Source organism: Calypte anna, chromosome 11 (assembly GCF_003957555.1).
Source record: "Calypte anna isolate BGI_N300 chromosome 11, bCalAnn1_v1.p, whole genome shotgun sequence".
NCBI lineage: Eukaryota > Metazoa > Chordata > Aves > Apodiformes > Trochilidae > Calypte > Calypte anna.
In genome coordinates, this window is record NC_044257.1 from 1945523 (window position 1) to 1957980 (window position 12458).

General features: G+C 53.3%; 1 protein-coding gene and 1 long non-coding RNA gene across 2 annotated transcripts; both read left to right on the forward strand.

The window, feature by feature from the left end:
• Nucleotides 1–1008: 1008 nt before the first annotated feature.
• On the forward strand, nt 1009–12443 carry LOC103529800 (uncharacterized protein KIAA0895-like). Its single transcript, XM_030457874.1, is given in 7 exon segments — nt 1009–1130; nt 1132–1296; nt 9101–9233; nt 10090–10370; nt 10372–10396; nt 11176–11273; nt 11692–12443. Coding segments are annotated over 7 exon segments (906 nt in total). The 5' UTR covers nt 1009–1091; the 3' UTR covers nt 11857–12443.
• LOC115598948 lies at nt 3855–7047 on the forward strand. The gene is made up of 3 exons (XR_003988036.1): nt 3855–4470; nt 4562–4653; nt 6715–7047. It is a non-coding gene; the product is annotated as an uncharacterized LOC115598948 (long non-coding RNA).
• Nucleotides 12444–12458: the final 15 nt, after the last annotated feature.

Consider the following 12458-nt stretch of genomic DNA (forward strand, 5'->3'; position numbering starts at 1 on the left):
TCCCGAGCTCTTTGCTGTTTCTGGGAAGTGGTACAAGTTTGTGGGCAAGAAGAATGCTGCACAAAGCCTCCACCTTTGGGCTTTAGCTGCTGCTACAGATGACAAGGCTGAGGAGGCTTGGCTGTGTCCTGCTGCTCCTTGGACTGTCCCCTGCCTGCTCTTGGAAAGAGCACAACCTCTCCTTTTGCTTAACACAGGGAGGTTTGCACAAGCTCTTGCTTTATTCTCTGGCTACATTCATTTTTCCCTCAGATAACAAAATGGAGCCATGCAGAACTCAGGAGCTACCAACCATCAGTCCTTTGGGAACAGCAGCAGCAGCATTTCCATGCCCTGACCACATGCAGCAGGTCTGTGCTGCCCTTCCACCTCGGGATTTTGGGCACAGAGATTGCTGCAGATGGCCTGGCACCAACAGGGCAGAAATAGGGAAAGAGTAAAAAATGATAGAAGAAAAGCAAACCAGATCAAACAGATCACACTCCAAATGTCCATGTTGGACATTTGGGTTGGAAGGGACCTTAAAGCTCATCCAATCCCAAACCCCTGCCATGGGCAGGGAAAAAACAAATCCTTGCTGTGAGGGTGGTGAGCTGGGAGAGGGGTCAGCTGGCTAGTGGCCAGGTAGTCTGGACTGGGATGGATTCTGTTGGAAAAGACTGCTGAAATCATCAATGAGACATCAGTCATGGAGAGGGACTTTTTACAAGGGCTTGGAGTGATAGGACAAAGGGGGAGTTTTAAGCTGAAAGAGGGGAGATTTAAATAAGGTGTTAGGAAGAAATCCTTTGTTCTGGGGTGGCTGCTGAGCCCCTGGCACTGGCTGCCCATGGAAGCTGTGGCTGCCCCATCCCTGGCAGTGTTCAAGTCCAGGTTGGATGGGGCTTGGAGCAACCTGGGCTGCTGGGAGGAGGACCTAGGTGGTCTTTAAGATCCCTTCCAACCCAAACCATTCTATGATTCTAAGTGTTCGTACTGGAGGCCACCTCCAGCTGCCTCTGTCTCCTTGGTTTATAGTAGCCCCCTGCCTTGCTTCCCAGGTGTTTTTCAGTGCTGATTTTCCCTGGGTTTTTTTTTGCAGGTGGGATTTGATGATGTGTTTAGAAGCAGGGAGAGGGTTTGCACTGATGCTTTGTGTTCTGCATGTGACAGGCAATCCGGATCATCCAGGCTGTCCTGGAGAAGTATGGCACCTATGAGAGCTTTGAGGTGGCCACGGGTGGCAGGCTGCTGAGCAAGTGCCAGATCTGGTCCGTGATCCGAAAGTACATGCAGAAGGAAGGCTGCGTGGGAGAGGTAATCCCTGGCCCTGCTTGATCACTTTGTAACATACAGCTGCAAAAGGGGTATTTTCTGATTAGAAAAAAAAAGGTCAGATTAAGGAGCAATGGGGGCAAAGAACAAACTTTGCTGCTCTGAGCTGTGGTGTCCTTTCCTCCCTACCTTGGTTGTGTTTATTGTGTCCGAGCTTTAGGACGTGGGTGCTGGTTCCCCACCAATTTCCCTTGATTTTTTCAACACGTATCAGCCTTCCATGCTTCAGAGAGGGGGGGAGAGGAGCTGCTGCTCTGTTTGTGGGGCCACAGGGAGCTGTTTGCATGAGGAATGCCTGCGTTCCTGCTGCTCTGACAGACATCTCCAGCAGCTGCCTTCCGAAAGCAAAGCCAGGGGGAGAGATCTCCTTCTGCCTTATGGTGCTTTGCAACCCCAGCTTCAGGATGTAAGGCTGGAAAAACATGGTTAGGGTATGGCAGTGGCCATGCAGGGTGGAGGGTGAGAAGTTCAGCATCTTTTAATCCAGTTTCTGAGTTCCCCCAGCAGTGTCTGGTGTGGGATGTCCCACACCTTCCATTAGGGTTTTGGTTTTTTCTCCTTCCTGCCAGCAAGGTGGGGGCAAAACACTCCCACCATGCTGGCTTCAAGTAATGAGAAGGATTTCTGGACCTGATTTTGCTTTTGTGGCTGGTGGCTCTGCCTTCTGCTGCTGCCTGCAGGGCTGAAGGCTTCTTCACCTCTGCCTTGTAACATGACTGTTTTTTCTAGCTCTGATTTTTCCCCTCCATCTCCAAACAGGGTTAGTCTTGAGCATTTCTCTGAGGCATCACCTTGCTTAATGATTACATAGTGGGTTTTGTGCATGTAAAAGTGGGAGGGAGCAGTTTCCTGAGGTCCTACCTGGCCTGCTGACATTCCTCCTCCAGCCCCCTTGGTCTGCCCGATCCTTCCTGGAGATGTCCCTGGTACCTTGGCCAACTTCAGTCTTTGTGTAGGACAGAAAGGATCTCTGCAAATCTCTTCCTCCTCTAATTCAGCCTCATGTTAGCCCCCAGTGATCTATCTGTGATCTATCTTCATTTTATTACTTTATTAAATTCAGGTATTTTGCCCCTTTTCCTGATCATCTAAACCCAAACTGAACCCTGGCTGAGCAGAAGCCCATCTTTTTCCTCATGTATTGGTGTACAACTGGCTTCCTTCCAGCCCCATGTCATTTTTCCTTTGCCCAAGGGAACACAGGGTTCAGTAATTATGTTTGTAAACTGGCAGCCAAGATACGGGGCTCTTTTATCTGAAACTTGTGATAACTGCATTTAAAACCATGAAAGCAAGCACTGGTTTGTTCCTTCCCACCCATTACAAACTGGGCTGGATTTCTGTGGGGCTGTAAAGAGGGAAGGGGTGGTGTGAGCCTGGGGGGTCCCAAAGGGCCACGTGGCCACTCACTCCCCCTGCCCCATTTTGGGATGGTGAGGAGGAATCCACCTAAAACCTCCTGGGTCAGGACAAGGGCTCTGAGGGCTCCACTCCCCAATTATGGTCACAGGCAAACCAGACGCAACCTGGGAATAAATCAGTTTAATTGACCACTAAAAGGGCAGAGAGAAAACACAAACCAGAGCTTAAATTCTTCCCCCTCCCTTCTTCCCCAGCCCCAAGTCCTTTGTTCTGGGTACCTCCAGCTCCTGCCCAGCACACAGGGGACAGGCAGTGGGGTTCACAGCCCCGAGCTCACAGGTTGTTCTCTGCTGCTCCTTCCTCTTCAGGGAGAAGGATTCCTCACAGGCTTCCCCTGCTCCACCGCGGGGTCCCTGCCAGGGCACAAAGTCCTCCAGGAACCCCTCCAACGGGAGTCCCTCCCTGAGCACAGCTCCTCAGGAGCAAACTGCTCCAGCACGGGGGGCCCACGGAGCCAGGGCCTGCTTGGGGAACAGTCCCCTCCATGGCTGCAGGGACACAACATCTGCTCCCTCATCTTCCACAGGCTGCAGCTCCACAGCTGCTCCAGCGGGATCCTTCCCGGGCGGCAGCTCCACAACCCCTGCACCTCCCTGGGCCTTCAGGGGCTGCTCCAGGGGCTCCTCCATGGCTGCAGGGGACAGGGCTGCCCTCTGACCACGGCATGGAGAGAGAAATCTCTTCAGGAACCTTCTCCCTCTCCTTCCTCACCGCCCTTGGCCTCTCTGCTCTCCGCCATTGCTCTGCTCTGCTCCTCTTCTCTCTCACCTTCCCCTCTCCTCTGCCTGCTCTCACCCACCCTGTATCTATCTCCCCTTTTTGGCTCTGATAATCCCAGAGCCCAAAATCTTTTTGTTCCCTGCTGGCCTGAGGCAGGTCCCAGCCCCTTGGAGCAGGCAGAGCCATTCCCACAGCTTCCATGAGCCCCCCTGGGAGGGGACCCCTTCCCTGCTACCAAAACCGGCACCGCATCGACCCAGAACATTCCTCACCTCTGCCAATCATATTCAAGAACTGGTTTTAAAATCAACATTCAGAACTAAAATTTCAACAACTTATTCCACATGAAAAAAAAGCCACACCAAACAACCCCCCCCAAAAAAAACCCAACAAAATTAGCATTGCAATAAGAAGCGAGGATGGATAATTTACAAACAATTCACCCCTCATCCCATCACCACACCTGTAACAACCAGAATTCCCCATAAATAATTCTAGCATTTGTGTCTGAGGTGGGATTGGACATTCTGGAACAGGGACAGCTTTCAGCAGCTACTTACACAAGCCACCCCTGAGGGCTCCTCCTGCATTGAACAGAAGGATTCTCCTACAGCAATCCTGGCAAAGTTTGCACCCTATACAGAACATTAAAAAAAAAAAAAAAAGCCAACAAAACCTGCTGAGACTTGGGCATCGCTGGTAACAGAGCCCCCCTGCTGAGGAACTGGGCAGTTTCAGACATGGATCTCCCTCCCTGCACCAGCATCCATAATTCCTGCCTTTCACCTGCAGTGCCCTGTCTGCTCTGCTCAGCCCTTTGCCTCCCTGATGTATATTTCTTGTCCTGGCTTTCTAAAAAACCAAAGAATAACAAAAGAGAAACTCTAGTGCAGGGGGGTGGCCTTATCCCAGAGGCTGAGCTGCTGGTGCCTGCAGGCAGCAGCCCTTTGGCTCCAGCACTGAGGGGTGAAGGAAAAAATCTGCTTTCCAGCCCTGCAGGCAGCATGCTCATGGGTAAGTATTTACACTACAACAGCTTCAAAAGCTTCTTTGTTGGGCTCCTAGCTGGAGATCCTGAAGCTCTTCTGCTTTTTTTCTGGCTCAGGACTGAGGTGGCACTGCCAGAGCTCCGAGATCTCCGTGTGGATTTTGGTGAGCTCCCAGCCTGTGGAAGAGAAGCCCCTGGCCCTGCTGTTGGTAAGTGCTGCAGTCCTGGGGGCTGTGAAATGGCATTAGCCTAAACAGCATTAGCTGGCATCTCCTGTGATCCATCAGGGCTGCCTCTCCATCCTGAAGCTGCCCAGTGCTGCTGATTTCTTGGCATGCAAGGTCCTGAGCAGATGGGCAGAGCAGGGTAGAGGCAGGACCCTGTGCCATGGAAGCCATCAGCAACCTTCCCTCTGTTCCTGGAGGTGATGAGCTCTTTCTCCATCATTACATCCACCAAAGCTTTGTAGACCTCAAGGATGCCCTGGGGATGCAGAAGGAGGAGAGGTCAGTGACCTGGAGAGCTGGCCCTGCTGCTCCTGGCTTGTTGGAACATCGTCTGCAAAAGCAGAGGGTCTCAAAACAAGGCAAGTGGTGCTGCCACTGGAGGAGGGCTGCAGGCAAGGGAAGGGCAGTGTGTGAAGCTGCCTGCTCCAGCATTCCCAGGATTCCTGCCCCTTGCTCCTGCTCAGCTGGCTTGGCACACGGTGGTCCTTGGCACCTCTGGCCAATGCCACAAAATGACGTTAGCTCAGTGCATTGAAATAAGGGATAAAAATCAGATCACTCAGGCTAAAACCTCTAAAAAGTCACCAGACTGACACCTGAGGGGGCTTTGCCTGTTGTCTCCCCACGGGGGCCTCTGAGTGCATCCATACCATCAGCTGCTGTTCCCTCAGCTCCAGGAGCTGTTGGCCTGTCCAAGCAGTGTCTGATCCTGCTTTGGGGGTTGAACCTGGATGATTCCCTCCAACCCCCCAGATCAGTCTGTTTCCTGTGATTCCAATCCCCCAGATCAGTCCGTTTCCTTTCCTCCTTCCCTTGCCCAGCTCTGTCCTGGGGTCTTTGCATCCTCAGGACAGGGATGAGGAATTTCTCTCCAGGCTGCAGCAGCCTGGTGTCTTCCTGAGCCAGGGGATGGTTTTGCATGCAAAACCCTTGCTGATAATCTGCCTGCCTGATTGAGAGCTGCCATGAACCCCCACTCCTCCTGACCCCACTTCCTAATCACTTCACATATTGCCATCCAGCTCTTGTGCAGGGAAAAATAGTTTCTACTGCATATAATTCAGCATGCCTGTTTCTGTGTTACCTTTGCTTTTTCTGCATCACGAGAGCAGAAAAATAACCCAGAGTGCTCCCTCTGCACTGAATCCTTCCTCTAAAGGCTCTGGGGTCTTCTTGCTGGGAGTTTTCATTCATTCCTAAAAAACAGAGGCCAGTTGCTTCAGCTGTGCCCTTCCCTCTGTTCTCATCCTCCTGCTGTCTCTCAGTATAGTGCAAACAGAATTTTTCTGTGCCCATGGATCTTTCTCTGGATGCCGTATCCCAGGGAGTGTTTCATTTTGAATTTCACCTCTGATTTCTGGGCTCATCCAAGACCTGGTTTCAGCTCTGGGTACCACATCTGCAGCATCATCAGACGCTGCTGATTTTCCAACCGTTTGCTGCATTTCTTTTTGCTCACCCTGCACATGGTGATACCAGGGAAAGAAGAAGGAAAAGGTGTGGGTTTGGGGTGTTCAGTCTGCCTCCTGTTCAGGCAGGATGGCTTAGGTGGAGGGTTAGCACTTGCCTTCCCACAGCTCAGCTGAACTCATATGGGGCTCGTGTCACCTCGTGTGAGCTGTAGCCATCTCAGTGACCTGGTGAGCACTGATGTATCCTGCAGCATAAAGTCCAGAATAATATAATAATCAGCACTTCTACAACCAGAGCACTCTGTTGCACATGTCATTTAGTGTTGATTAAAGCAGGGTGTGGCTTTAGCTGAGTCCTGGTAGGATGCTGAGCAGGGAAGAGGCAGCACAGGACTCAGGGCACTGCATTTCCAGTGCAGCACAGGACAGAAACTTGTGTTATAATAAAAGAGTTTTCTTTGAGAGTGGGAATTAAGGGAGAAAGGAGAGCTGGAGGTCACCAGAAGAGCAGAGATGAGCTGTGGGGACCCATGGAACACTCAGTAAAGTTGATTTCCTGGGTTTATACAACATTTCTCTTGCACGAGTGCTCCAAGTGTTGTTTTCAGAGAGTGCTTTTGGAATCACACAGGGGAAACTCAGAACACTTTGGGGGCTGTCAAGCAAGCAGCAGCCTCCCACAGCCCACCTCTGGACTGGCCCCACTGCCACAGCTCCTGCTGGTTCAGGGATGTGGAGCTGCTGGATCCCTGCTGCCTCAGGACAGAGCCTGGAAGAATCCAATCTAGCAAGGATAAACACCAGGAAAATGGAGAGAAGCAGAGAGGAGGAGCTCAGGGGGACTACTACTGTTTAACAGGTTGGGGGGAAAGAAGGTTTAAGAGTGAGAGCGTTTATCCTAAGGCAGAATTTAGTTTTCCTGCATATAGTTTCCTGAATTCCAACTTCTGTGGCTTTTGTTTTCTTTCATCCAGGGCAATGACATGAGACAAGACAGCAGGATGTGGCCCTGGAGCACTCCCAGCTTGCTGAGCATTCCATGTCCTGGAAGCAGAGCTCTGGCTGACACAACACCTCGTCCCAGTGCTCCCAGTCAGAGCTGCAGGTTGGGTCCCCAGGAGCTGTCCCAGCATCCATGCACCAGCTCTGAGCTCCAGTGTCTTTGAGGGAGCTGGAAAAGTGCTGCCCCAAAGGGTGCAATCCTCATCTTTCTTTCTTTTGGTCAAAACTGTCCCCTGGCTTTTCCCTTCCCACATCCCAGGATTTCAGCTGGTGTTACTTTTTGGGATGGCTGTGTCAGATGTCCAGGATACATTCCCACTGTACAGAGATGACCTGAAAGGTGGGAATTGGTTAAAATCAGCCCAAGACCTGGCTCGTTTGCGCCTCCTTTTTCCTGCTTGCAGTGAAGCTGTAGCCTTCCCTACCTCTTGGAGCTCCAGATCACAGAATTATTGAGGTTGGAAAAGACCTCTGAGATCATCAAGTCCAGCCTGTGACCTAACACCAGTGATGGCTTAGCAGAAGCTGTTGCTGCTGCCAAGTGTCTTCTGCCCCCACGGGAGCTCCACGGAGGTGATGATCTTGATGGGAACCAAACCAGTTTTAGTCTAGATCAGGTCCCTGCCACATTCTGTCCCAGGCCCCCAGGGGACAGGGCTGGCCGTGGGAGAGGGCAGTGAAGCTGCAACTCTTACTTCTTGGGACTTGCTGGAGGCAGACAGAGGACAGGAGGGAGTGGAAAGGTCTTCTCAGAGCTGGAAGGGTTCTCTTTCACACTGGAATATTTTAATGCAGGTAAGCAGTTGCACTTCTCAGTATTTTATTCTGTTGGTCTGCGCAGTCTGCTCTGTCACCTTGCACTTGTGGCTTTGATGAACAGCTTTGCACAAGAATAAACCTGGGTTAAAGCAAACCCCTTCTGTCTCCTCTCCTTTGTTGGTTTTTGGGTTTTTTTTAATAGGGATAGCAACACGTGCACACATTTTCATCACAAAACCTGTCAGCCATGAGCTAATAGATGGGGTTTGTAGTTAAAATGGATGTGATGGGAGGATCTGGAGGTGGCATTGGATGGCCTGAGGTTGCTGCTGCCAAATCTTGGATGCAGGAACTTCCAGTGATGCAGCAGTGCTGCTTGGCTCCTCCATGGTTTTGAGCCACTGCAGCTCTGGAGTTGGATGGTCAGGAAGTGCTGCTTGGCTGGCTCATTGACTTGGGGTAATGTGGAACAGCTGCCTTGACTCCAGCACTTGCAGTGGCCATGTTTCCCAAAACAGGTGGGTTTTTTCTGGATAAAGATACTCAGTAGTCCTGTGCATCCTTGCCCAGCCCTGCCACGAATTGTGAGTGGTCCTGGCATGGATCTGTCCTTGCTGCTTGTGTCTTGGAGCCTCGACAGGGAGAATCCACAGGAGAGGCTGTGAAAATGGAGACAGAGCCTTGGTTCCCTCATGGGATGTCTCTTGGGGGTGGGGTGGAAGTTGGGCCCCTGGAGAATTGGGTGCTGTTGGGTGTTTAAACTGGGATGGGTCTGGTGATGGAATTTCCTGTGCTGTCCCGTGCTAGTGGGGATGTGGGAGTGGGAGTGGGCAGGTCTCTGGAGGATGCCCATTGCCTGGGGCCACAAAATGATGCAGAGCCCATGGGAATGAGCCAGGGTGACAGCGGAGCCAGGGGGATGTTGGAGCTGGGGGGATTCTGGAGCCAGTAGGATGCTAGAGCCAGGCTGCCCAAGAGCTGCCCCTGCAGTCCCCCTCAGGTTCACTGGCTGTGAAGGGATGGAAGGAGTTGTTTCATCCCAGCTTGGGACCTTCCCTTGGCCCTCCCTGCCTGCTCCTACTGACTGGGGATTCTTTGGGGAGACACAGCCCAAGCTGGCAATGGGGCAGTGGAGTCACCCACAGTGTCAGGGGCTTTTCTGACTGCCACCACCTCAGCCTCTACCTAGGGCCAAGGTGCTGCTGAGCAGCTCCTCCTGTGCTAGTGTTTGAGGACCTCTTCTTCTCCTCCTGCAGGTGGTGGTGCAGCTCACAGATGACCTCCTGTCCCAGGCAGTGATGATGGTGGAGGACAGCCGACCAACACTGGCCATCAACCTGGCTGGAGCCCGGCAGCACTGGCTGGAGGGGATGCTGCGCCACGAGATCGGTCAGTGGGGCAGGGCAGGGGGGTGCTGGGGACATCCTTGGTTTGCCTCTGGGCTGTGGGGGCCACAGGAGAAGGGGGTACCCACTGGGAGCATGGCAGATGTTCCTGGGTGAATTTAAGAAGGGCCTGAGGCCACCTCAAACCCTCCCTCTCCTCCTGTAGACTTTCCCCCTGTGTCCACTTCTGGGTTGCCCCCAACACAAGAAGGACTTGGAGCTGTTGGAGCTAATCCAGAGGAGTCCAGGGAAGTGCTCAAGAGGGCTGGAGAACCTCTGCTGTGGAGCCAGGCTGAAACTGGGGGTTATGCATCCTGGAGAAGAGCAGGCTCTTGGGAGACCTTCCAGTGCCTGAAGGATCTACAGGAAAGCTGGGGAGGGGCTTTGGACAAGGGCCTGGAGTGATAGGACAGGAGGGGGGGCAATTTTAAGCTGAAAGAGGGGAGATTTAGATGAGATCTTAGAAGAAATTCTTCCTGGTGAGGGTGGTGAGACACTGAGCCAGGCTGCCCTGAGGAGCTGTGGCTGCCCCATCCCTGGAAATGTTCCAGGTGAGGTTGGAGCAACATGGGCTGGTGGGAGGTGTTGGGGTTGGAACTGGATGATCTCTAAGGTTCCTTCCAACCCAAACCAGTCTGGGTTTCAGTGTGGCATTGGGGGGGCTGTTGGGAAATCACCCTTAGGCCTCCCCCCATTCCAGTATGTCCTGTGGCAGCGTTTCAAGACAAGGCTGGAGCTGGCACCCATGGATGCTGGAGCTTAAACCCAACCCCAGGGACTCGTGGGGGGGAGGGAGAGGGAGGATCCAGCTTTTCCAAGGCTTCAGCCAACAGCACTGTCTCCTGTCCCTCCTTCCCCAGGCACCCACTACATCCGGGGGTGAACAACACCCGTCAGCCCCTGGCACAGCTCCGAGGGTCGGAAGCAGTACAGCCTGAAGCCCGCCAACCCCACGGAGGAAGGCTTGGCCAGCCTGCACAGCGTCCTGTTCCGCAAGCAGCCCTTCCTCTGGAGGGCAGCCCTGCTCTACTACACCATCGAGAGAGCCAGCCACCTCTCCTTCTCCGCCCTTTTCCAGGACCTGGAGCAGTACGTCCAGGATGCCGGGATCCGGTGGGAATACTGCGTGCGGGCCAAGCGGGGGACAGACAGACACCTCCCAGCCAGGTACCACTCAGGGAGGGAAAAGCCTTAAAGCCTTTGGGTTTGGAAAGGGATTTTTAGTTTGGAAAGGGATTTTAGTCTTGTTTTTTGTTGGTTGTTTGGTTTTTTAAAGAAAAACGAGGCAGGATTGGTTTGCTGCTGAGGGAGTTGAGCATCATTGACTCCGTTGGTAAAGCAGCCTTTGAAATGATGGCTCTGGCCCACACTGCATCCATCCCCAGCTCCACATCCTCCCCACTCCCCAGCTCAGGCTCCACGTTCCTCTCCATCCCTGGCTCTAATCAAGGAATAGACTGATTTTTTAATTAAATAACAGCTTTAAAAACCAATCAATTGTAGGTCTCAAGAGGGGCACAGTATGAGTAAGTGGAATGCCTACATGTTGTCTATACAAAATAACCCATCCCTTGATTTAAAAAGCAGCCAAGCAGTTGAATTTCATTCATCATGATGTTTTATTCTGTTTTTTTTCTTTCCTTTTCCTTCCTTTTCTTTTTCAATTTCATCAACGTACTTCTCAATTTCTTCAGGGTTTAGGATTTTCAGTGGCTGAGATGGATCTCAGGATCCAGGAGCCACCGGATCCACATCCCTCCCCATCCCCATCCCCACTTTCCTCTGGTCCTGGCTGTGCCACCAGCACCACCTGAGCCCTGGCACACTCGTGTCACCCTGTTCCAGTGCCATCACTCTGGTTCATGTGGCTGGCAGACATTCCAGCGGGCAGAGGCAGTGGGGTGGGGGTCCGGGCTCCTGCTCCCTGGTCTCTCCTGCTCTTCCAGGCTGTTTCAGTAAGGACCAGGTCTATCTGGACGGCATCCTCCGCATCCTGCGCCATCGGCAGAGCATCGACTTCCCTCTGCTGGCTGCGCTTGGAAAGGTAACGGGAAGGGCTGGGGAAAGGACATGGCCGGGGGCTGATCCCGGACTCCTGTCCCAAAACCCACGCGGGCTCCCTCCCTCTCACCGTGGCCCAGAAACAGGCGGCTCTGCAGCTCTGTGCCTTTGCCTGCTCTTACGGATCTTGGGGGAACAGGGAAAGGCTGTGCTGAGTGGGCTGCAAGGAAGGACAGGAAAATCTGGTCTTGTTTGCAAGACCTCTGGGGAGAGGTTTAACCTCTGATGGCCCCACTGCCTGGCCCTGCAGTAACAGAAAAGGGTCAAATTCTTGCAAATCCCTCTCTCCCTGGCTTTGCCGATGCTTCCTGCCAGGCAGGAGGGGATGTTGGCATTGGGTGGGGGTGACCTGGGTGGGGTCCATCCCTTCTGCTTTGTCCCAGCTCCCTGCTTCCCATCAGGTCTCCTATGAAGATGTGAATCGGCTGAAGGAATTCGGGGTGCTGGAGAAGACCCGCATCCCCCATTTCATGCAGGACCTGGGACGGTACATGAAGCAGCTGGACCACATCCTCATCACCAACGGCCTGAACGAGGAGGAGCTGGAGCAGCTGCTGCCTGACTGAGGGACACTGCACCCCGAGGGCAGCACTGCTGCCACTTCTTGGAGATTCCTGAGGATGGAGCCTGGAGGGCAGAGCCCGGGCCCCTCCTGTGCATGTACAGCTGGGCAGAGCAGCGTGGCCAAGCAGGCTGGGGGGGGACAGTATCCATGTGTCCTGTCCCCACTGTCCCCTGAGCATTTGGGGACAGTTTGGTGGGGCTTTGGGGAAGCCAGAGAAAAGGGTTCAGTGGAGTAGCAGAGCTGTTGTAGGTCCCCAGAGGTGCAGGAGGCCGTGCTGGGGTGATTGCAATGCAGGGTGGTCCCAGCAGTGGGGGCAATGGTTGGAGCTGGAGGCTCCAGGCTGTGCCTGACAGGGAGTGAAGGCTGTCCCACACCCCCCCATCACCCCACATCTCCAGTTCCCACTCCCTGCCCCTTCCCTCACACCACCCACCAGCAGCAGGAAGGACTTCAGTCCCCCACATACCAATTTCTACTCTCCCCCTGAGACTGCTCTGCACCCCAACTTCCCCTGAGGCACAGGAAGACTCAAGGTGGGGGGGGGGATCAGGCTTGATGCTAGGAAAACATGTAATAAAAATGATGTCATGGAAATAATACGTG